At 43.5% G+C, this 21917-nt stretch overlaps 1 protein-coding gene across 1 annotated transcript in view; it reads left to right on the forward strand.

Moving 5' to 3' along the window:
* AR (androgen receptor) overlaps positions 1–19132 on the forward strand; it is a 119482-nt gene extending 100350 nt beyond the window's left edge. The window contains exons 5-8 of the mRNA XM_034781910.1: positions 6282–6426; positions 9095–9225; positions 9967–10124; positions 11486–19132. Of these exons, the coding sequence (XP_034637801.1) occupies positions 6282–6426; positions 9095–9225; positions 9967–10124; positions 11486–11641 (590 nt within the window). The 3' untranslated portion in view covers positions 11642–19132. The remainder of the gene's footprint in view (positions 1–6281; positions 6427–9094; positions 9226–9966; positions 10125–11485) is intronic.
* Positions 19133–21917: the final 2785 nt, after the last annotated feature.

Raw genomic sequence — 21917 nt, forward strand, 5'->3', positions numbered from 1 at the left:
TCTATCTACACAACACTTGGTAAAGAGGTGGATCCTGTATAGAACAGCTTCAATAGGTCAGTTTGTTTGTTTTTTCCTCCAGGTTGGATTTTGGGTCACTTTTAGCCATGGACCAGGGGGATGAGCATGCCTCATTCTCTCTGCAGTGACCCAGTATTCATGCAGCCACATCAGAGGCACCTGACAAATTGATGGTTTCTAAAGATAGATACTTACATGTTAAAGTGACGCAAGATTTCTGCACATTGGCCCTTTGAGTTAAAACTCTATGGCTACTCCAATGTTTTTTGTTATTTGGAGTTTGTTAGAAATCTTTTGTCTAATAATGTATTTATACAAGGTCACTCATTTGCTGTAGGGGTGCTAACTTAACTGGGAGTGTTTACCATTGTCTGGATAAACTTTGCTTTCCACTTTCTGAGTAGACACTGTTTTCCACTGTCTAGACAATACAGCTTCCCGAACAGAAAGTGGGTATTCAGTTATATTAGAAACCTCAATTTAATACAGCGTGTCAGTAATCAGTGTTGGAAAGTAAACAGTAAAATTTAATAAATTAAAAGAACTGATTTTGACGAGAAGGGAAATAAAATTTCCAATTTTTGTTATTAAGCAAACTCATAAGCTGCCAATCTTGTAAAAATAAAAATGTCTAGTTGACAAATAAAAATGTTTATTAAGAGAGAAGCTAAAAGCATCTCTCCATAAAACTGTATTGTGTTAACATTAATTGCAAGAAACTATCTATGCTTTCAACTCTTTAAAATTAAAATGAACAATGACTTGAATCTTATTGAGATTTAACTTTTCAGGTGTTGGGCTAGATTCACAAAAGGACTTAGGTTTCAAGGTAGCACTTTAGGCCCCTAAATCCCAGAACCAGGCCCACTGGGATTCACAAAACTCTTGCTCAACTGCCCTCAAAACTTGTAGGTACCTAAAATCATTTTGTGCCTACATTTTTGCAGTAAAAGTTCCCTAGGCACCTATGTCTCTGCCTCTGAGTGTGTGCACTGCTGCCCCACACCAGGCATCTGTATGCCTAAGCCCCAGAGCAATGAATGACTGAAGGAATATAGGCATTTCTCCACTAAACTCGCCTGCAGGCTCAGACCTTGCCTACTGGATCTGGCCCTTATAGGTAAGCTTGCACAAAACAGTTTTTGGGGGGAGATGGAGCTCCCTTGTAACTCTTAGCCCAGTGGTTAGGGTATCCAATTGGGATGTGGGAGTACTGATTCCCCCCTTTTACCCCAGCAGCTTCTTGCAAAAATAGCATAGGCATCTAACACCAGAGAGGGTTTGCAGTCAAGAATCCCAAGCAGAAGGAGGCACTTTCCTGCAACTTGGATTCAGGTGCCTATCTCCAAGAGAGGGGCGGGGCTTTGCATGCACTCCTTTTGTTGGCACCTCCCATTGGCAAGGAGCTGCTTCACATGCTGTGTTTTATGAATCCCATTTTTGGACACCCATCTCTCTTCATTCATTGTATATGGAGCCTCTGCACCAAAATCAGGCTTTGTGAATCCCAGTGATTTTCTAGGTTTCTAAAAGTTAGGAATGACAATACTCATTGTCACCCAGGCCTAAGTTCCTTTGTGAATCTAGCCCATTGTTATCATGTAGGTGTGATCATACCAGACAATCAGTTAAAAGATATATCATACTGCACTATTAAATTAATGGTCATGAATCATCTGATAAACAAAGAAAACCGTTGTTCACATCTGAATGAACTCTCATTCACATGAATAAGAGCCAAGAATTTAAATAAACAGAATGGGTTTTTTAAATGAAATCCAAATCAGACTAAATATGTCCTTCACATTCTGTATTTGGGAAAGAAATCTAGTCTAATCTTAACAGAAGTCAGAAATTACCAAAGTATCACTCAGATTATATTACTGTAAATATGCTTTAAAATGTGGGAGGAAATACTGAATCTGACAATATTTTGAACATTATTTAAACATTTAGCAATACGTACTGGCCTAGATTTTAAAAAATGACTAGTGATTTGGGGCACCCAGATTTTGAGACACCTTAAAGGGGTTTGATTTTCAGAAAAATCAAGCCTCTTGAAGATGTCTTGAGTTGCATACCCAAAATCATTAGTTACTTTTGAAAATATAGACCACTGTGTTCATTGAAGCACAGTAAAGCAGTCTTATAGGCTAAAAGGCATTGGGAAATATTTCTTTTCAAGAATGTTATTTAAGTATTAATCATAAAGATAATAGTAATAGATTGCACAGCAGAAGCCATACAGTTTTAGAGAACATACTTAACAGATAATGAACAAAGGTGGCAGAGAATATGCGATATTAAAGATCAGATGAAACATTTAACTAGTAAGTTGAAAAGCCAACATTAAGTCTTGAAGGGGAATCCAAGCAAAGTGTGTAATGAGAACTGAAAACCACAGAGGCCCATTAGCTCTTTGATTCACACACAAACAACACAGCTCCAAAGCACACACAAGTGATTCCAACCTCAGAACTGAATTAAGGAGAATAAACAGGTACTGATGTACAGGTTGAAGTTTTAGACCACTGTTTCTTCCTCCTGATCCTGAACCAAGTGAAGGAAAGAGATGATTGAAGTGATTTGGAGCCTAATTCTGAGCCTTTCCATTGAATTCATTGGTCTTTGGATTAGATCTGTATATTGCTGAGACTGGATTGATTGAGTTCATTTATAAAATCACCCCAAAACATGCAGAGGCTTTAGGTATAAGCTAGAAAACTTCAAAGTGGACATCTTTTCAAGAAGAGAAATGTCAGCCTGAAAAGAAATACAGAGTTGTGCACAGCTGACCAAAGCTATACCACCCCAAACTCAGGAGTCACATGGACACTTTGCAAAGATTGAAGAGATATGCATGGCAAAACAGGAGGCCCCAAAAAAGAATGTTCCCAGGAGGTATTTATCAGTTGCTTAAACCTTTGAAATTCCAAAATTAAACCAGGCTGTCCCAAGATTTATGACTCTCGGTTCTGGGGGAAAAAACCCACAAGTAACAGCATGCAGTTACAAATATAAATTCACAAAAGACAACTTGTTTTCTCACTGTTTTGTAAGATGGTGATGCATGAACAGTGATCTGATGTTCTGCATGGACTATGTCAGCTCTTCATACAAAGCGAGGATTGTATCCTGTTTGGTCCATATCAGCTTTTAAAGGGAATCAGACACTGGACCACTAATCAGAAATGAATAAAAAAACTATAATGTCTCTCTCTCCTGCCTGTCCATCTAACATGTGGCAATGGTCTGCTTTACAGAATCAAAGCAAAACCCTTAAATATATTTTCTATCTTTTTGCCATGTGCCCTGCCCCAGAAGCTGCAGATCTATCAGCCACTGCTGGTGCCCCGTCTAGAAAATCCATTGTTCCAAGGGGTCGGGCCAGCATTTGAGAGACAATCCAAGCTGATGGCTTCAGATTGCACTGAGGTGGCTTCTCAGTGGTGTTCCTTCAATGAGATGCTAGTCCCACTCCCCAGGGAAGGTGCTTATCTGGAATGCAATTCAATAACCTTGCCTTGGGCAAGGTTAAACATGCATTCAGCACAGAATACAAAATGGAGGTCTGAATACAAAATGGAAGTTACAGTACGAAACAGAGTTAATTATTTGATCCAGACATGCCGCTATCTGTCCTGGGAGTTAGGAAGAGAAAGGTGCTTTAACAAGGTTTCATCCTCTGTCACATCCTCCTCAACAGAAGGCACCTTCCCACTTACTGTAAAGACACTTGACAGCTTTGGAGTCCTTTTGAGCTCCTCAATGCACGTGGATGCACAAATTGCCATGTGTAGCAGTGGCTTTCATGGAGATGCAGCCATGCCTCTGTTTCCTTTTCGCTGGTAAGGAACTGAGCCTTCTGACTAAGTCAAAAGGTCCTCCCCTTCTATGGTAACACAAGTTCAAAACAAAGAAATGGAACGACAGGCCCAGTGATAGTCCAGTCCTCCTCCCAGCCATTGGCTCTCTCCTGAGAGGCCATTCATTGTTGTCCCTCGATCCTGAGATATGGAGGGGAATCTTCATCCCAGCCTCTGCCAGGCCATTAATAGCTGCAAAAATGCTCTTTTCCACTTGTGACTCGGCAAGAGACTGTGCCGCATCCTACTAGAGAAAGATCTGATTACAGCAATCCATATATTCATGTCCTTCAGGTTCAAGTCAGGCTAGTCATTATATCTAGGAATGAAGCCTAGTAGCCCATGAAATTTGCATCTGGTATAAATCTAGGGTGATCACCCTTCCCTGGTTTCACTGATTTGCCCCTTAGGGTGACCACGCATCCCTTATTTTAAGATGTATTGAAAGGTATTAAAACTGATAATAAGTACCATTTTAAACATTAAATTGAAGCTTATGATGATTGCATTGTATACTGGAGGGCAGTAGAAATGTACCCATGAGAGAAAAATAAATGCCATGCTAAGGGAAATGGTGTTTCCCTAAAATTTCCCTTAAAATAAAGCAGTCCCTTATTTTTCATGTGCCCTTCCCTTATTTCCATCCAACAAAGGCAGTCACCGTATATAGAACATCTGTCTGCACCGAAGCACAGGCTGCCATGAACAGGTCACCCTGTGCACTTCTCTCTACACTGCTTTCCCATTGAGTACAGAGTCAAATTCAAAGTCTGTTTTTTAATATACAAAGCCCTCTATGGGAAACCTCTATGGGATTGCCTCTCACTCCATGACCACGCCTTGCCAAGACTGTTACTTTCCATTGCAGCCATTAAACTGCCAACCAGCAGATGGGCTTGTGAATGCAGGAATCATTCTTCACCAGACCTGCGCCTAGACCATTTAACTGACTCCCACAAGAGATAAAAATGACCACAGATAGGCCTCCCAGCATGCAGAACTAAATGCAACCCCCCACACACAAAATACATGTAATTGTATGTATTTTCTGCTAGCTTTCAAGCTACACCTCCTGGCAAAGAAGGGCAAAGAAAATTTGATGTTTTTCTTTTTCACTGAGGAAACACACAGATACTATGTTAATAAGGGCCACGCAGATAGCGCTAAGATCACCTTGAACTGAATTGAGGTTTCTTCATATTTCAAGAGACCAGCCATTGTAAACTATCAAATTAGACTGGAGAATTCATCTACACACCAAATTCATTGGATAAGTAGGAAAGGCTTTTTATACATGTATTACATTACTGAAAAGAGAATTTGGTTCTAAGTTAAATACTTCTCAGAAGGCACACACCTGAGTTTATAAAGCATGGAGATGATTTAAATGTATAATGTTTACTTGCATTTTGCTAACTAGTCTCACCCTAGGTGCCTACAAGTAATACTGAGTCCATCAGTGCTTAAAAGTCCTGACAATGGAAAATCCCTTATACTAATTCTGCACAGCACTATTTAAACACGAAGTGTGCTTTCATGCAGCGAAATGAAAACTGAAAGAACACATTCAATCCTAAAGCAATTACAGCATAGCAATAATGCATGGTTTGTGCTCACTTGAAATTGACAGCTTCTCAGACAAGAGAAGTTTGAACTGATGTCTCATAATTATACACTTAAGACTTTATTTGGTCACAGTAATGTAAGAATTTATAGAAAGCTAAGATCAGGATTGCAGGTTATCTATGGCTATATGTACTGATAAATATCCAGAGAAATTAGAAATAGCTGTGAATTGTGTGTGTGTGTGTGTGTGTGTGTGTGTGTGTGTGTGTGTGTGTGTATGTATGTGTGTCTCTCTCTGCGAATTGCAAATGTGCCTGTGGCTTGACTATGAATCATCCTGAGAACACTATTTTATCATTTATAAAGTTCTTTGAGACTCTCGGAGAAAGATACTATATAAGTGCAACTTACTGTCCTATTTTATGACCCCAAGCTGTTTGTGTTTTCACCTGTTCTTTCTCTTCTTTCCACACTGAGTCACAACCCATCAGTTGCAGCTTCTGGCTTGGAGGCTTCCAGTTTACCATCAGCATATCAGTGCCATGGCTCCAAGGTTGCAATACAGCAAGGTTGCAATTTTGTCATCTGGTAGAAGGAGGAGACTGAATTAGTTTGTGTTTGCAGACATCCCATACACACTGGCTCATAGTGGAACACATTGGTAATCTGGGACATATGGAGATTAGGCTGGGGGCTACCTTGTCCTAACTTTCTGAAGTCCCCAGGAGCAGAGATTGGGAATTAAAGTGCTGTATTTAAAAAAAGAAATTCTGGTGAATTGTTTGAATCCAGACTGAACTTGTGATCTCTGTTTATGGCCTTTTGTAGGATTCCGTAACTTGCATGTGGATGACCAAATGGCACTAATCCAGTATTCCTGGATGGGTCTTATGATTTTCGCCATGGGATGGAGATCTTTCACCAATGTTAACTCCAGGATGCTTTACTTTGCTCCCGACTTGGTCTTCAATGAGTAAGTGTTAAATAGCAACAATTTGATATTTTGTATTGTTCATGTCAGAAAGATTGCAGACAGAAAGTGAAAGAGGGACAGCTATCTAACAGGCTCCCAACGAGTACAGGCCAGATAACCTCACGCTGAGAACTGCTCACAACATTCAAAATTCAAGAATGTTGCTGATTTTCCGCTAGTTAGTCTGCCGAAATCTCCTTGAGGTGATCCAGGAACAGAAGGTGATGCTATCGAGCCTTCCTATCCTTCTTCACCAGGCCTAGAGTTTACATTCAGATAGACTCCTCATTCAGAGAAAGGCAGTGTTGACTGCAAGAGACTAATCCCTGAGATCCTGCTGTGCTTCTGAGTGCCGGTGTGGCTTCCCCTTCACTGGCAGGTGGGTCAGGGCATGATCAGATGTAGCATGACCTGAAGTGCACAGAGAAGAAGGAGGTTCTTCCAACTGCTGGGAATGTTCAGACTTTGGTTATTCTTTCCCAGACACGCTCACTACTGCTAGAAATTAATAGACCAGACTAAGAATAGCAGCTCTTTTATGAAACCTTTCTGTTCTGCCCAGCAACCAGGCTGTATTGCTCTGACGAGGCTTTTCAAAGGGTGGTTCAGAATGCTCTGTACCATGCAGTTCATTCTGAAACCACCAGCTCTCTCCTTTGTCTGTCTGCCTGTCTTCCTCTCTGCCTGGGCTCTTACACTATACCAATTGCCAGGATATCCAAGCACCTAATTCAATACATAGTTAAAACACCTGCCTTTGTCTAAGTTGCCTTAAATGAAAAGGGGTCTCCTTTAAATCAAGAGTTTGGTGGGTTCTCCTTCAGGCCTGTTGAGTTCTTAGACCCACAGCACAGTTGTATAAATGGAGACATAATGAACTTGTTAGCTGTCTTTACTGACAGCACGATAATCCTTGCAGAGCCAATAGCAACTTGCGTAATGCACCTCACAAAGTGCAAGATACGTTTGTAAATGGGAGCTTTGCATAGTTGACAACGACCTGATTATTATGGCAAATGGCCTGGATGAGTAATGACCCGTCCTGGTAATATATTAGGTATTAGTATGTCAGGTCATAAACCATCTGTATACTACATGTTCTCGGGGGCGCGATGTGACAACTGCAGGTATTTTTATAGCATGAGGCATCTGTGACCTTTTCCAGCCAGAATTGTCCCATTTCCTTTCACATTATTTGGAAACCCCTGAACACCAAATCTCACTTGGCTGGAGTGTTGGGTCTCATTGTCCATGGCAGTGTCAGGGACACCAATCCCAGTGTCTGGTCTCTCTTCATCAAGGCCCCCCGAAGGAGGAGGGTTGGCAAAGCCTGGCTCGTTGCCCTTGCTTTAGTGGAGGGTGCAAGCTGAGGAGGCTGAGAATATCTCAGTACTGATGCCCAATGAGGCAGGGCTCAGTATCAATCTCCAGACAATTCCTCCTCTTCTTCCTTCTGATATTTTATTATTTTCTCTCCCTTTTTCCTCCCTCTTATCTTCCTTCCCCACCAGGAAGCACCCTGGGTTTCTCTCTTTCTTCCCTGTTTTTCCCCCTTCCCAACCTCCCATACTGCTTCCCTTTCCCATGTCCCCCTCTTCCATACCCCTGTCTCTCACTTCTCCCATGCAGCTCATTTCTGCAGCCCTTGCTCTCATGGGCAGTCTGACTGATAACAGTAAGGATAAGGCATACTCAAATGGTACAGGGTGAGGCATCATGCCTGTTTCCCCCTCTCCCCCCACCCAACCACAATACACATCTTCAGCCAGCACGGGTGCTGTCTCCAGCACCTGCCTATCGAGTCCTAACTTCAGCTGGTGTTCTGGATACCTGCTCACTTGGAGCATTGCTCCTTCAGCTGGTAATGGCCTCTCCAGCTGCCCATTCATTGGCATGAGCTCCAGGAGTCCCTGGTTTTCAGGTTGCAACTGCAGTGCTAGAAGTTTAGGCCTCTTTGTGTAATGGGACATTTGCAGCTGATTCACCTCTGTGCTTATACAGTGAAGAAATCCATAGAAAAGGTACATGCAGTTCAGAGAATGATCAAAATAGTGTGTGGGGGGGGAGAAGGGGAATTAGAGATTTAACAAGAGAATCTGCTTCCTGTCAAGGGAGCCACAATGGAACTGTTGCTTCAACGTTCATTTACCAGTTTGGAATGGTGGCAAAGAGTGTCAGAAGTTCCTGCCATGTTACTGTCTGATTGGCCCTCCGCTAAGTTGTGGCAAAAAAAAAAAATAGTAATCTTGAGGTTCCCCTCGTGTTGTCACTGAGACCACAGACATAGAGTGTGAGCATGGTGCTCAGCACAAAGTCTGATTCTTCCTCCGAGCACTCGCACCAGGATACATGCCTGTAGTTTGTTAAATATGGTACATGGTTGCTGACACTTTTCAGCAAGTGAGAGGGTCAGATGAGCCTTAAAATCCCACCTGATCATCCCATTCCCTATCAAGCAGATGCTAGGTGGTATTTTGGAAAACTTTCCTTTCCTGAATTCAGGCCATGCTGCTATTGAGATCCCACAAGAGAGAAAGACTAGCTCCTTTTCAGATAGAACATGCTAGGGTACATGCAAAGTTGTTGGGTCTTTGTCTTTTTTAATAAGTATCTCGATCAGCCTGCATATCAGACCAGCGGTGCTTTAACCTTCTTGCCATCTTGCCAGGTACCGAATGCACAAATCCAGAATGTACAGCCAGTGTGTCAGGATGCGACATCTTTCTCAGGAGTTCGGATGGCTTCAAATCACTCCCCAGGAGTTTCTCTGCATGAAGGCTCTACTCCTCTTCAGTATTAGTGAGTGGCAGCATCCTTCTCTGAGCAGATTAATGGTTGATATGCCCGGTGTGACCCTGTATGTAGTTGGTTCCCCCTAGGGTGACCAGATAGCAAGTGTAAAAAAACTGGAACAGGGGGTGGGGGATAATAAGTGCCTATATAAGAAAAAGCCCCAAAAATCAGGTCTGTCCCTATAAAAGCGGGAGATCTGGTCACCTTAGTTCCCCCACGTGTCCTGGCTGTGAATGTTTGCCTCAGCCATTGTGCTGAAAGGCAGAGAGATGACTTCAGAAATAGAAATTAGATGCGATAGTGGAGCCAGCAAACACCACTACAACCATCCATCCTGCCTTCTGCATTTTGCAGGAGTCCTCCCAATGTAATTCCCTTATCTAACCTGCTCTTAAGTCCTACTCTTGATGGGGGCTTGGCCAACTCCCTTGCCTAATTGCTTTTAATAAATGGACCTGTGAGTGTGAGTGGCTGAGGAGGAAAATCTGACCACAGCTTGTGGTGGGTCTGATGTGCTACCTTTGTTTTGTAATAATGACAGCACCAAACAACGGCTATGTTAGTAGAGGTGCAACCCGCCCCCAACTCCTCCCCACGCCTCATCCCTAGACAGTGAGCCTCAATCATCCACAGTGGGAGCGAAGATGAGGGGAATGACTGGGGATGTGGGTTTTTTTCAGTCTTCCTGTTGCTCTTGTTTTCGTCTCTCCGCATTATGATTGTTTCCTCTCCTTGTCCCCATGCCAGTTCCGGTGGACGGTCTGAAGAATCAGAAGTTCTTTGATGAACTTCGAATGAACTACATAAAGGAACTTGATCGTATCATATCTTGCAAGAGAAAGAATCCCACATCCTGCTCTCGGCGCTTCTACCAGCTCACCAAGCTCCTGGACTCCGTGCAGCCTGTAAGAGGGGATGAAATGGTCATAAACCTGGAAGCAGTAATAACTTTAGCTGGGGTCTAACAGACTCAGGGCTCTGAGATTTTGCGGGGGTGAGGCAAGAATCTTGCAGATACAAACAAGACGCATAAGGAGATAGCTTCATAAATGGTGGCTGTAATGTCAGAAAAGAGGATTTTGATCTGAGATTATTTCTTTAATTACTTCTCCCTTTTATTGACATTTCTATAGGCGAGAGCTCAGAGGCAGACAAACTGTTGAGAAAGATCCTGATTCTGTGCCAGTGTCACTGGTCATAAAGAACAAGGGAGAAAAACTTTCAGGAAACAATATGATCTATAATACTGGTTACCCACAAACCTGTCCATTGCCTAAGATAACTAAACCAGATTAGCAGTTAGCTAGCCTCAGTATCTGCAGTCTTGAAGGTATTTCTGGCAGTAAGTGTAAGGAAGTACAAGGGAATACTGCAGAGAAACTAAAATGAGCGTTTGTATTTATTTTAGGTAGAACTTGCGAGTTTTTGAGCACCGCCACTGTGGAAGGTAGTTTCGATGTTTTTCAAACATCTTGTGGGTTGTTAACTGCTCTTTAACTCTCCACTGCATACGCATGGAGGGCTTTTGGAGAAAGATACTGCAGTGTACCTGAAGATCATAAAACTCAGTCAGTCAAAGCCAACTGCCATGCCAAAGTGTGGTTCCTCTCTGAAAAGTGACTGAATAAGTGGCAATTACTCCAGGTCAAACCTGCTCATTTAGAGGGTTTTTTTTCTTCTTCAAATTGCCAACTCAGCAGGTTCATCCTGAGATCTGAACATCAAGCTGGGTCTTATCTGGCTGGCACCTCATCAGCAAAAACAAAAATTCTGCAGTCAGAATTTAGTTAACAATTCTGTTGGTGATACACAAGGCAGTACAGAATCCATCTGCTTCCACACAGCTGTATCTCTGCAGGGAAACAATAAGAGAAACAGATTTTACTCAGTAAAGCCAGCAGCCCTGACTCTGAACACGCTCAAGATGCTGATCTCTGTTTGAATAAGATGCCATTTGCACAGTCACTTTTCAGAGCAGAACCACAGACTAGTTAGTACCTTCTGAACTTAGAGCCGGAGCACCACAGCACTCTCACTGCCTGGATTGCTCACTTGCTCATTCTCAGGATGAGTAATGGCCCCCTAGTGGCTATTCCCACCACAGAAGAGTTTGTAGCATCCAAACTGCAGAAACTATCACATCTCACTGCACTGCTGCCTATCCTGTGGTGTGGTATCTGCTAATACTTTCCTCTGTAGTCACCACAGTGTTGTCAGAGAAGTTAAATCATTCATTTAACCTTCCTACTTTCTCTCTGTTTCTTAGATTGCCAGGGAGCTACATCAATTTACATTTGACCTTTTAATTAAATCGCACATGGTCAGTGTGGACTACCCCGAAATGATGGCTGAGATCATCTCCGTCCAGGTTCCCAAGATCTTGTCTGGGAAAGTCAAACCTATCTACTTCCACATGCAGTGATGTCCCGGAGGGAATCTCCTTCCCCTGCCACTCCCTTTCAGCCATCTCCTGCCTATTCTCTCTGCACTACTGTACTGCAGTGCCTTGGGGAGTCCCCTCTAAAGATACTGTATGCTGTGAAGATGTACAGTGCCAAACGACAACCTGCTGGGATTCCTTTGATTTCAAATTTTTCTGGGGTACCTCTGAACTGAACTCCCCTCCACGGCTTCTGCATATGTCTGGATGGCTCTGCATCTCTATAAATGTTGTGGCATGGTGACTTTGTGGCACTTGTTTACACCCTTGTGCTTGCGTATTTTCCACAGTGACGTTTAGTGGCGCAGTGCCATGGGAAGTTTCAGATTGGGAGAAATTCCGCCATTTCTTTTCTCTTTAAAACAAAACAAGAAGTAGGTTAAACATGCAAGTTGGGAGAGTGGGTTATTTTTCTGACTAAGCTGGGGTATTTTCCTTTTTATTTGCATCATGTCTTCAAGAGGCATGTGAATTAAAAATGCAGGAGTAGTGAGACAGGAAGGGGACAGGGAAAGAGACCAGAGCGTGGTGAAATTAGAAAGTCTATTTCAAAATCAGACAGTCCTGTTGCGGAAAAAATCCTTGTTATCGTCTGCTCTGGTCATGCCCGCAGACCCAAATACCACACCGCTCCAGCTATACTCACAGACCCATATACCGGGCCACTCTGGCCGTACATGCTGACCCATATGCCAAACTGCTTTGGGCAAGCACCCAGACCCATGCACCCATGTGCATTCAGCAGCTTAGAGCAGCATTAAGTATTTACTCACCGAAGAAATGCCCAATTCACAAGAGTATTTGGATTGTTGTCATGTCAGTAAAGAGGGCTGGTGAGGATTATGACCTTTGGAACCCCTGAAGATTGCAGAGGGCTAACTTCCATCCAGGACATTTTTCCTGTGGACTGTGAGCCAAACTGGATCTAAGTCTGTGCAAAGACTGTCCAGTGACCTAGTGATCACATTCCAGTTTTGAACATTATTTTTCCTCCACACCAGCAAACAAAGAAATTACCCACTGGCATCCATCTCTCACCTGTGCACCACGAGTGCCTGAAGTCTCCTCTCACCTCTGCCTCTAGCCTGCTCCCCTTGGATGTCCGAGGTCTTCACTTGTCTCTGTCCGTCACCATGAGTGTCTGAAGATCTAGATTATCCAGTGGTGCTTCTCATTTGCCCTTTACCCGACCGTTTTGCAGATTCTTTCAGAAGCCAACATAGAAAAGAATCCCAGAAGCAAAGTGGTGAGAACTTTGACTCTTTGGGCTCTGTGAGGCCCAGTAACTTTGGGATTATCCCGCTCTTTTGGAAACAGTTGTACATGGCCTGAGATCAGAGGCGTTGCACGTGGGGGAGAATGCGAGGTCACGTGCCCCACCCCCAGATTTGCTGTTTGACTTATATTGAGCATGCTCACATGGACTGAGCATGCTCAGTAACACTGCTGAAGCCGCCTGCCCTCACTCTGCCCCCCCACTATTGGCAGGCATGGGTCGTCTCTGCCTGAGATTCCCAGCTATTTCAGGGAATGGTAAAGAAAGCATTTAAGAGGCCTGTTCTCTTACTTAGGGGTTCCCATGGCTCCCATTAATGTTAGTAGTTGATCTCCACCAAGGAAAGAATACACCCCCTTTCAATGTCCCTAAAATTCCTACATTTTAAAATTAGAACCCAAACAAAGCCCAGAGCTAAACCCCATGGAGATGACAGTGTGTCGTCAGACTGCAGCACACTCAGTGAGATGCCAGCTGGAGAACTCTGCCTAACACACACGTCATTCAAAATGAGAACAATCAAAGGTTTGCCATCTTTGTTTATTGGCAACTTTCAGGGTCAATATATCAGAGAGGAATGTGTATTTCTTCAAGGCAGATTAATGTTGGCTTGAATCATCCCCCTGGCATTCCTAAGGACACATTGGCCCACCTAGGAATTTTATTCAGATTTGTTTTTTTCTGAGGTTGTACTGCACATGCAGGATCTGACCCTTCGTCCCCTGGTGGCTTTGAGTTCCCTCCTGAGCCCTTCCCCTCATCTCGTGAGCCCATCACAGCAACAAGAGCCCTGTTGGCAGGACTGGCTTATGAACCAGATTTTTGAAGAGGTGGATCTGAGTTCATCTCATGTAATATGGCATACCACTATGCCTGTGTGATAACAGCAGATTAAATTTGCCATAAGCCTCCTTTATACACTAGAAGAGCCAGAGGTTTAAGCCTGTGGATCCCCACCAGTTTTACTCTCCTCAAGTGTGTGGGCCTTTTCCAGCCTAACACCCTTCCCAACTCCTCCTTCCTCATGCAAAAGAATTGTGGCAATTCTGCTGCTACTGAGGCCTTTCGTGGGTTGGGGGCGGCCATCAGCCTTAGAGTGAAACAGCAGCTTGTCGAGCTTCATGGTGCTGCACCTGGGGTTCTGTGCAGAGTGCTTGTCGGCACAGAAAGTGACCACACAGTTTCCCTGGTACTTTTCAATCATACTGTAAAAAAAAAAAAAAAAAACCCTTTTCAACAGTTGTGAATGAGTTTTCATCCCCTACGGGGCGTGGCTCTGATCACAGCGTTCCTGTGCTCCTCCTTGTGAGTGATAGAATAGTAATAAGCTCTTTTTGATATCAGCCAGTTGTTACTGTGGTATTATTAATATCTTTTTCTCTTTAAAGGCTTATAAAAATACTGAAATTTTAGTGTGATTGAAAGCAGCTGGTGCAAGGCTCCACGGACTTTGAAAATATACCAGGTTAAAAAGTTCAGATTACACCAAAGCTTGCTTCTTTGCATTGTGGTTTTTCAGTTAGTTAACAGATTAATACAATGACCGGCTGGCTTGGCACAGCACAACTCACTCTATAATGAAATGGAGGATGTCTGGAGTATGCAGGAAGGCATGTATTTTGCATTTGCTTAAGTCCGTGCAAGGGTTTCACCTTTGTATACTTAGGGAGTTGGGTTGCTTGGTACCATTCTAGAATGTCAGTGGCAGACTGGCCAGAAATCTAAAGTAAATGTACTGCTTGCCTACAAACACTCCTGTTTGATGGACAGAACCACGTAGTGAACAAGCGAGAGGGAGGCCGCGGGCTGTGACAGGCACTATACACACAAGTTGCACACATTCTGTAGATGTTATGAAGTGTGAATCTTTTAGGAAAAGAGCGTGTGGCTCACTTGAAGTACATGCCATCCATCCAATACTGTACATCACAACTAAGTTGCCTTTACTGTCCGGCCTGCACCAGTAGTTTCTGTGCCAGACCAGCCGTAATGGGAAGTGAGGTTTTTCTTTGGAAGCTGTTCAATATCACTTCTTGTTTAATTTGAAAGCTGGCTTTGTACGACGTTGTTAGAGGAATTACTGAAGGATCCGGTCGCAATAGCTAGGATCAGTGACACGTTTATTGGTCTGTGTATTCATTGGGGTTTTTAAACACTGTCGTCTTCAGTTTACTTTCAGTGGCTGCTGCAGAATGGAAAAAGGCTTGAGAAATGCCAAAGCGCTGACTGCGAAGTTCTTCTGTACTTTGTTTTTTATTTTCCATTTTTATTTCTACGTTTGCTTAAATAAAACAAAGAGAACCCCACAACCCACACGATAATGTAGAAATTGTCCTTACTACTACTACACAGTCTGCTTAGCTTTTTTGTTTAATGTTGCTCCAGGAACTCATGAAGCTATTTGCTTACTTGGCAGTGCTTTCCAGAACACGGGTGCAAATAGCTTGCAAGTACCCCTCCAATTACATAGGGCTAAATTCTTCCTTTACATACAAGAGTTCAATTTCTCCTGGAGTTACAGGCATGGGGAGGCAGAATTCTTAACTTAGCAAAGGCCTGGTAACTCCACCCTCCTGCATATTACTAGGGAGTTTCATGCAGTGAGAGTAAAAGCCATGTAACCTGCAGTCTGGTTGGGGAAAAAGAAGAATGGATGGGGAGTTCAGTGTTCAATATTGATCTAACTCCACTCCCATTGAAATCAATGGGAGTTTTACTATTGACTTCAAAAGGAACAAGAGTTAGGCCAATGCTAAAATGCATTTGAAGATCCCACCCAATATGTATTTGCTTTGAGCCATATTTGGAGGGTCTAACTCACATTATACTTAGTGCTTACTCAGGGAAGACTCCCACTGAGTGTGCCTGGGTAAGGGCTGACTGGATTCTCCTCTCATTTATGCTAGTGTAAGCCAAGAATACAATGCCTAACAAACATTGACGTCAATGGAGTTGTCCCAGTTAAGACACAGGTGAATCAGGCCCCAGGAGCTGGATCTCAGGATTAGTCCCCTCCTTACTACACACTGTAGGAACTCTCTGGTCAATCACCCTTATGATGAAGTGGCATTTCCCCAGGGAGAGCTCTGCCACTGCGGGTATGTCTACACTTTATGCAGGGGCGTGAATCCCAGCTCAAGGAGACATCCTTGCTCTAGCTCTCATCAAGCCAAAGGCCTACATGCTGGAACGCTACCTCCCCACCCCCAAGTCCTACCTCCCCTCCACACCGCACCTGGCTTTTTTGACTAAAGAGGGTATTTGTCCCGTTTGCTCTTGCCAACTGATCAAAGCAGCAAGAGCGAACAGGACAAATGCATCCTTTAGAAAAAAAAAAGTCGGGATGGCCGGGACAGGGCTTAAAAAAGGGACTGTCCCAGCCAAAATGGGACGTATGGTCACCCTAGTTAGCCACCTGGATACATGCCTATTTGAGATCCGAGGAATGTAGTCAGAGTGGCTAGCCCATTCTGCCACGGCTATCCTCTGTTTTAGCACACTAGTGTGAGTATGTCTCCTCACACTGGGAATCACACCCCAGATCTAAGGTTAGACGTACCCTAAAATGATATTAGTTTTATAAGTAGGTAGGCTCCATGATCCATATGTAAATGAAGGTGACTTACGTGGTATTTATCGCCAGTGATGTCAAGTGTTACCTGCCTCCTAGCAGAATAGGAGTGACCCTTCACCACTGCAGGAGCTCTGAACTGATCTATTACACACCCAGCACCTTGTAGCAGATGTCTCCCCAGCCCTTTGTCACATGCAGCTGCAGCTTCCAATGTTGTTGTCTCCCTTAATGTTTAAAACGGAAAAGAACAAGAGATATATCATTTTATATTACCAAAGATTTCTATATAAAGTAATGACTTAAAAGGCATTTTTCACAAAGTACACACTAAGAGAGATTAAATATCCTTCAGAAAATGGGTCCTTAAGTGTGTGCCTGTGTTAGTAGAAGCTTTTATGTACTCTTTTTTTCTGGTACTATTGACCAGGTTTTGAAAGGTCCATCTTTGCATTGTGCAAATGGAGTATATACTGGCATGCTATAGTCTGGCGCCAGTATTAGTTTGCTGAGGAGCTGTATATTTCAGGGACAATATTTGCACTGGAAGGACAGCAGAGAGAAACCCATGTTGCTCCCCCCTTTGACAGCACAAAACTTCTCTTCAAGCTAAGGCAGAGAGTTGAAATGTGTTGTAAACTGGCATTTGTTTAGTAATCATATTTCAAAGTAGATCTATAGCGTGAGAGAAATATGTGCCTAGAACTGTTCTTGTAGACCGGTCTCTGCACCTTCACGTTTTGGTTCCATTTAAGAACTGTTATTACCTGTGGGAAGCAAATTGGTAATTGCACCTTGAGCTTATGTGAGAACTGGGCTGGCTCCATTGGCCTCATGCTCTCACCTAGGAAGCAGTGACCTTGGCATGCTATCTGCAGGCCACAGGGCGAGAGGTTGTGGAACCTTCCAAAGTGTGGGGATGTGGGTGGCCTTTGGAGACAGTGCGCTATGTCATGTCCTACATTTTACTAACCCACAGCTGAGGCACATGCAGATTATTGCTGCAAACTCTTTGGACGCTAGCTTCCCAGTTGCAGGGTGTCTCATTTTTAGTTGCATTTACTGTGGAGGACTAATTGACATCTGGAAAGGGGGCCTTAAAATCCAAATCCCCCCCAATCAGCCTAGCTCCATCTGTGCACTAGTCACTGCCTTGGGGAAGTGAGGAGGAACCTCCCTTTTAAAGGGACTGCGGAGAGCCTGGATTTAGATGCCTAGGACCCGTAGCTGTATCATGCACAGAACCACAGGAACCGTATGCTGAGTGGCTCTCCTTGCTGGCTGTTTTGTGTTAAAACACTGGGTTTGGGAGGTGGTCTGGAAAGTTGATGGCAAATTAATTTTTTTTTTGTTAACATGTCTGTAATTAAAAGTGCTGTATATAGATATATTTTTCTTTTGTAATAAGGTTAACAGCTCATTGCTGGGGCGGTCTCCCACCCCACAGCTATTTGTGTGAAAGCTAGAAAGAATGTCATTATGGTCACTCATCTTACTACATCTGAATCAGATCACGAGGCAAACAGCTATAGTTCAGTGGGGCTCCCGAAAGGAAAAGCGTGGCAGCCCACAGATTGATCAGACGTGTTTTTCCGGTAGAATAATGCAGCTAGTTCACTAGATCTGTTTCTACATTATGTGATTCAAAAGTGATAGCTAGGCTTTGGGCATTTGAGGCATATCATTCAAGCAGCCCTCTGCCCAGTCACAGTATGGCCCTTCTACTGTTTTTGTTAACGCTTTCTTGTCCTTGCAAGGTTTGCAATCATGTAAAATGTATAATCGTCTTTAATTACATATGCAGAATTGTGGCTTTCTTTCAGACAATCCGCTTTAAAAAAAGGTATCCTAGTGCCCCAAAACTGACAGCTACTAAGAGCTAAATTCTGTTCCTGTGGAAGCCAAGTGGGAATGTTGCCATTAATATCAATGGAGCCAAGATTTGGCCCTAAATGTATTAATAAGGAAAACTGAGACCCACAATGTTAACTGTCATTGAGGCTTAACATTAACTGACATCCGGCTGCTTCAGTCCACAAAGATGTGGCTGAAAATGCCTCCCCAACAGGGATCAGTAAGTAAGAAATACCATGCTAGTGTGAACTTCATTTGTTTTTGCTTGTAATGAATCAGAAAGAAGCATTTCTGCTACTAAGGAAAAAACAACAAACTGACCCTAGGACAGGAGGAAATAAAAACAGAAACATTCATTTTGCTTTTGACAACTTTAGTCCATGCTTGGTTCAGTGTGTGCACCCAGCCAATGCTAGACAGCAGGACCTACTTCATGCAGTAGCATTCAGCTCTCCTTTTGTAACCTTGGAATCTATTGTTGCTCTGAGTTTAATAAAAGGCAGAACCTTGTTTGTTGGAAAATCAGTGCATGTGTGTGTTTGTCATTTGTTTATTTCAGACATGAGTTTGGAAAATGTCATCCAGTAAGAAAAATATTTGCTAGTGGGCCTGCCAAAGTAAGTAAATAAATAAATGAATAATTGGCCCATTTCCTAGTGTCAAAGTTGTATGCTTGGGTTATTTGTAACAAAAGCTGACTGTGGAAAATTGTCAGTCCCTTATCTTGATTGTTAATTCATTTATACATAAAATAATTAAACTTTTCATCTCAGCCTCTGGATTGTTTAAAAATTGGCTTTTATTTTATTAATATATTTATTGGAGTCAGTGTCCTCCTTTTCTCTCTGTTTCTGTTGTTGTTTAATATTTACCAGCAACTGTAAAGCCAGTCTGCTCTGACTTCATTATAAAATTGACAACTTGACCTGTAATCTCCAAGTAAGACAAAATGCTGTGTTTCTTCATTCAAAGCACGGACGGGCATTTTGCTACAATTTAGTCAGTCTTCAATTGGCCAAACTGAAGTGCTCAAAAACAAAACCACAAGTAACAAAATGTTTAATGTGGACCGGTATGATAATTACATATGTACTTATGCCCTGAAAACTGAAATCAAAGTGTACACATGGCTTTTAACAATACAAAAAAATTAAAAATAAAAGGCTGCGAACATGGAGCCGTGGGATCGCATTGTTTTAGTCCTCTCTGGAGTGTCTGGTTCCAAACCTCCGCTTGAGTCACAGCTGAAAATGAATTTATTGGTTTCAACTTTTAACTGCAATTGCCATACTTGAGTAAAGCCCAAGATCCGAGTAGCGGCAGGAGTGTTGGCAGAGCCGGGGAAGGAATTTTCCTCCAGGGCAGATTGGCAGAGGCCCTGGAGGTTTTTCGCCTTCCTCTGCAGCGTGGAGCACGGGTCACTTGCTGGAGGATTCTCTGCACCTTGAGGTCTTTAAACCACAATATGAGGACTTCAGTAACACAGACATAGGTTAGGGGTTTGTTACAGGAGTGGGTGGGTGAGATTCTGTGGCCTGCATTGTGCAGGAGGTCAGACTAGATGATCATAATGGTCCCTTCTGACCTTAAAGTCTATGAGTCTATGAGCTGTGCGGGGAATGCAAGAGCAGTAAGGGCTGCAGTTAGAGTTGAGGTGCATTGGGGGGAACCTAGGACTAGAACAGCAGCAGGGCAGGGCAGCAGGGCAGGCCTGAAGTCAATTGATCCAGCTTTCAGGGAGCCCAGAAGTTGGGCAGCTAAGGCGTGCTGCAAGTCAGATGAGGGGCATTGTCAGAGCTGGGAGGGGAATGCTTGACTGGGAGAGCTGGGTGTGCAGTGCACTGGAAGAGCTATAGAGATGAAGCTTGCATCAGGCTTGCCCATATAACACCAGACTGTAGGCCACTGTTCCTAGGCTTTTATTCCCATAGTGAAATTCATGCCCCCAACCATGGCACTGCCAAGTCAACCTTTGCCAAAAACCAGCAATTTGTTCCTAAATTTTGAACTTGTGTCAGATGACAATGATGGACATACTGCCTCTCACCAATCCACAGCTCCTCCTCAGGTGCATAACGGGGCATCCCCCTCCCACTCCCTACAGCCAGACCCAGCTGGCCCAGTCTTGGTATGAGCTCAACCACTTGGCCAGGAAAAAACAGAGCCATGCAGGGCAGTAGCCCACTCAGCACATGACCTGACAGGGCCTAAGGCTCAGTGGGGCACTGAGGCCTTGCTGAGCCTGGGAAGCCTGAGACGAGACTGCCCAGGGGATTCTCCTAGGACTGCATTTCCCACCTTCACAGTGTTTTCCCTCTCTGTGGCCACTCCCTCCCTACTCAGCAGCACCAATTTGCTTTTTACAACCCCTATGGAAAAAACAACCATATTAATCAAAAGTTACACATTTCCAGGTGCAACATAGACTGTCACTCAGGAATTTCCTTGGAAAGATTAATTTATTAGCCTTAGTGTAGCATCTATCCACGCCGCAGCGGCTTTCAAATTTTATTTCATGATGGTTAAACCACAGAGACACTAAAACTCTTCCTTTTATATTTTTTAAAAGAGGAAAAAATACCACACCTACAAACAGTGCATCCCAGGATATTATGCTTGGGGGGAACCCCACCTTTTGCTGCTGCAGTTAAAATCAGCCACAGATCTCTCACCTAATAGCGTGACAGCCTCACAAAGGTTTTGAGCTTCCATTGGATTATCGCCTCCATGTCCAAACTATCTGAACCACTTGGATTTACAAAGATGGGCTGGAAAATTCATAAGCAATGGTTATTGAGGGAGTAAGAGCAATTTCCATTAATTCCTGACTCCAATCCAGCAGGAAATACCACAAAAACTGCCTCTCTCATGATGTTTTTGGCCTTGCCAATTCTGGCTGCAGAATCAGGGCTCACAAAGGATGCTGATGCAAAAGTACAACAAATGTTACAAAATGCAGATGAGCTTTCTTGAACATTTGCAAAAGTTTGGGTTTGATCAAATGTGCAAGCTGGACCTTATTTTATCCGAACTAGTTTGTCTTTAGTCTCATCTCACCATAAGTTTGGTACAACATTGCTGTTTCCTCCCCATCACTGTATACGGCTCTTTCCTTTTGACTTAACTAGAGAAAAATTACACACAAATCATACCTGAATTGCAGATACACCAATGCAATATTTCTGACCACCTACTTACCAAGAACAAAAAACCCTCTCTCTTGGGGTGTCATGGGACAACCACATGTTCTTACCTTTGTGTAAGCGGGGGAATGGTCCCGCTATTATGGGGAACTTTATGGCTTATACACTACCCCAGTGAAATGGGCTAGCGGAAGGATCTGAGTCCTCGCTCCCACTCCATTTATCCAGAGGCCTACCTGACCTTGAGCGCTCCCCTTCCACTCTCTTGTGTGCCAGAGTCTGTGTAACCCCAACAAGGCTGGGCCCAGGATTCCTGGGGGCTTGCTTGTGGTCACTTAGGCCAGGGTGTCCCCACTCCGGGGTGTTCTCTCTGCACTGGATGCTTCCCTGACCCACTGATCATTACAGTAACTC

The sequence above is a fragment of the Trachemys scripta genome, chromosome 9 (assembly GCF_013100865.1).
Source record: "Trachemys scripta elegans isolate TJP31775 chromosome 9, CAS_Tse_1.0, whole genome shotgun sequence".
Lineage (NCBI taxonomy): Eukaryota > Metazoa > Chordata > Testudines > Emydidae > Trachemys > Trachemys scripta.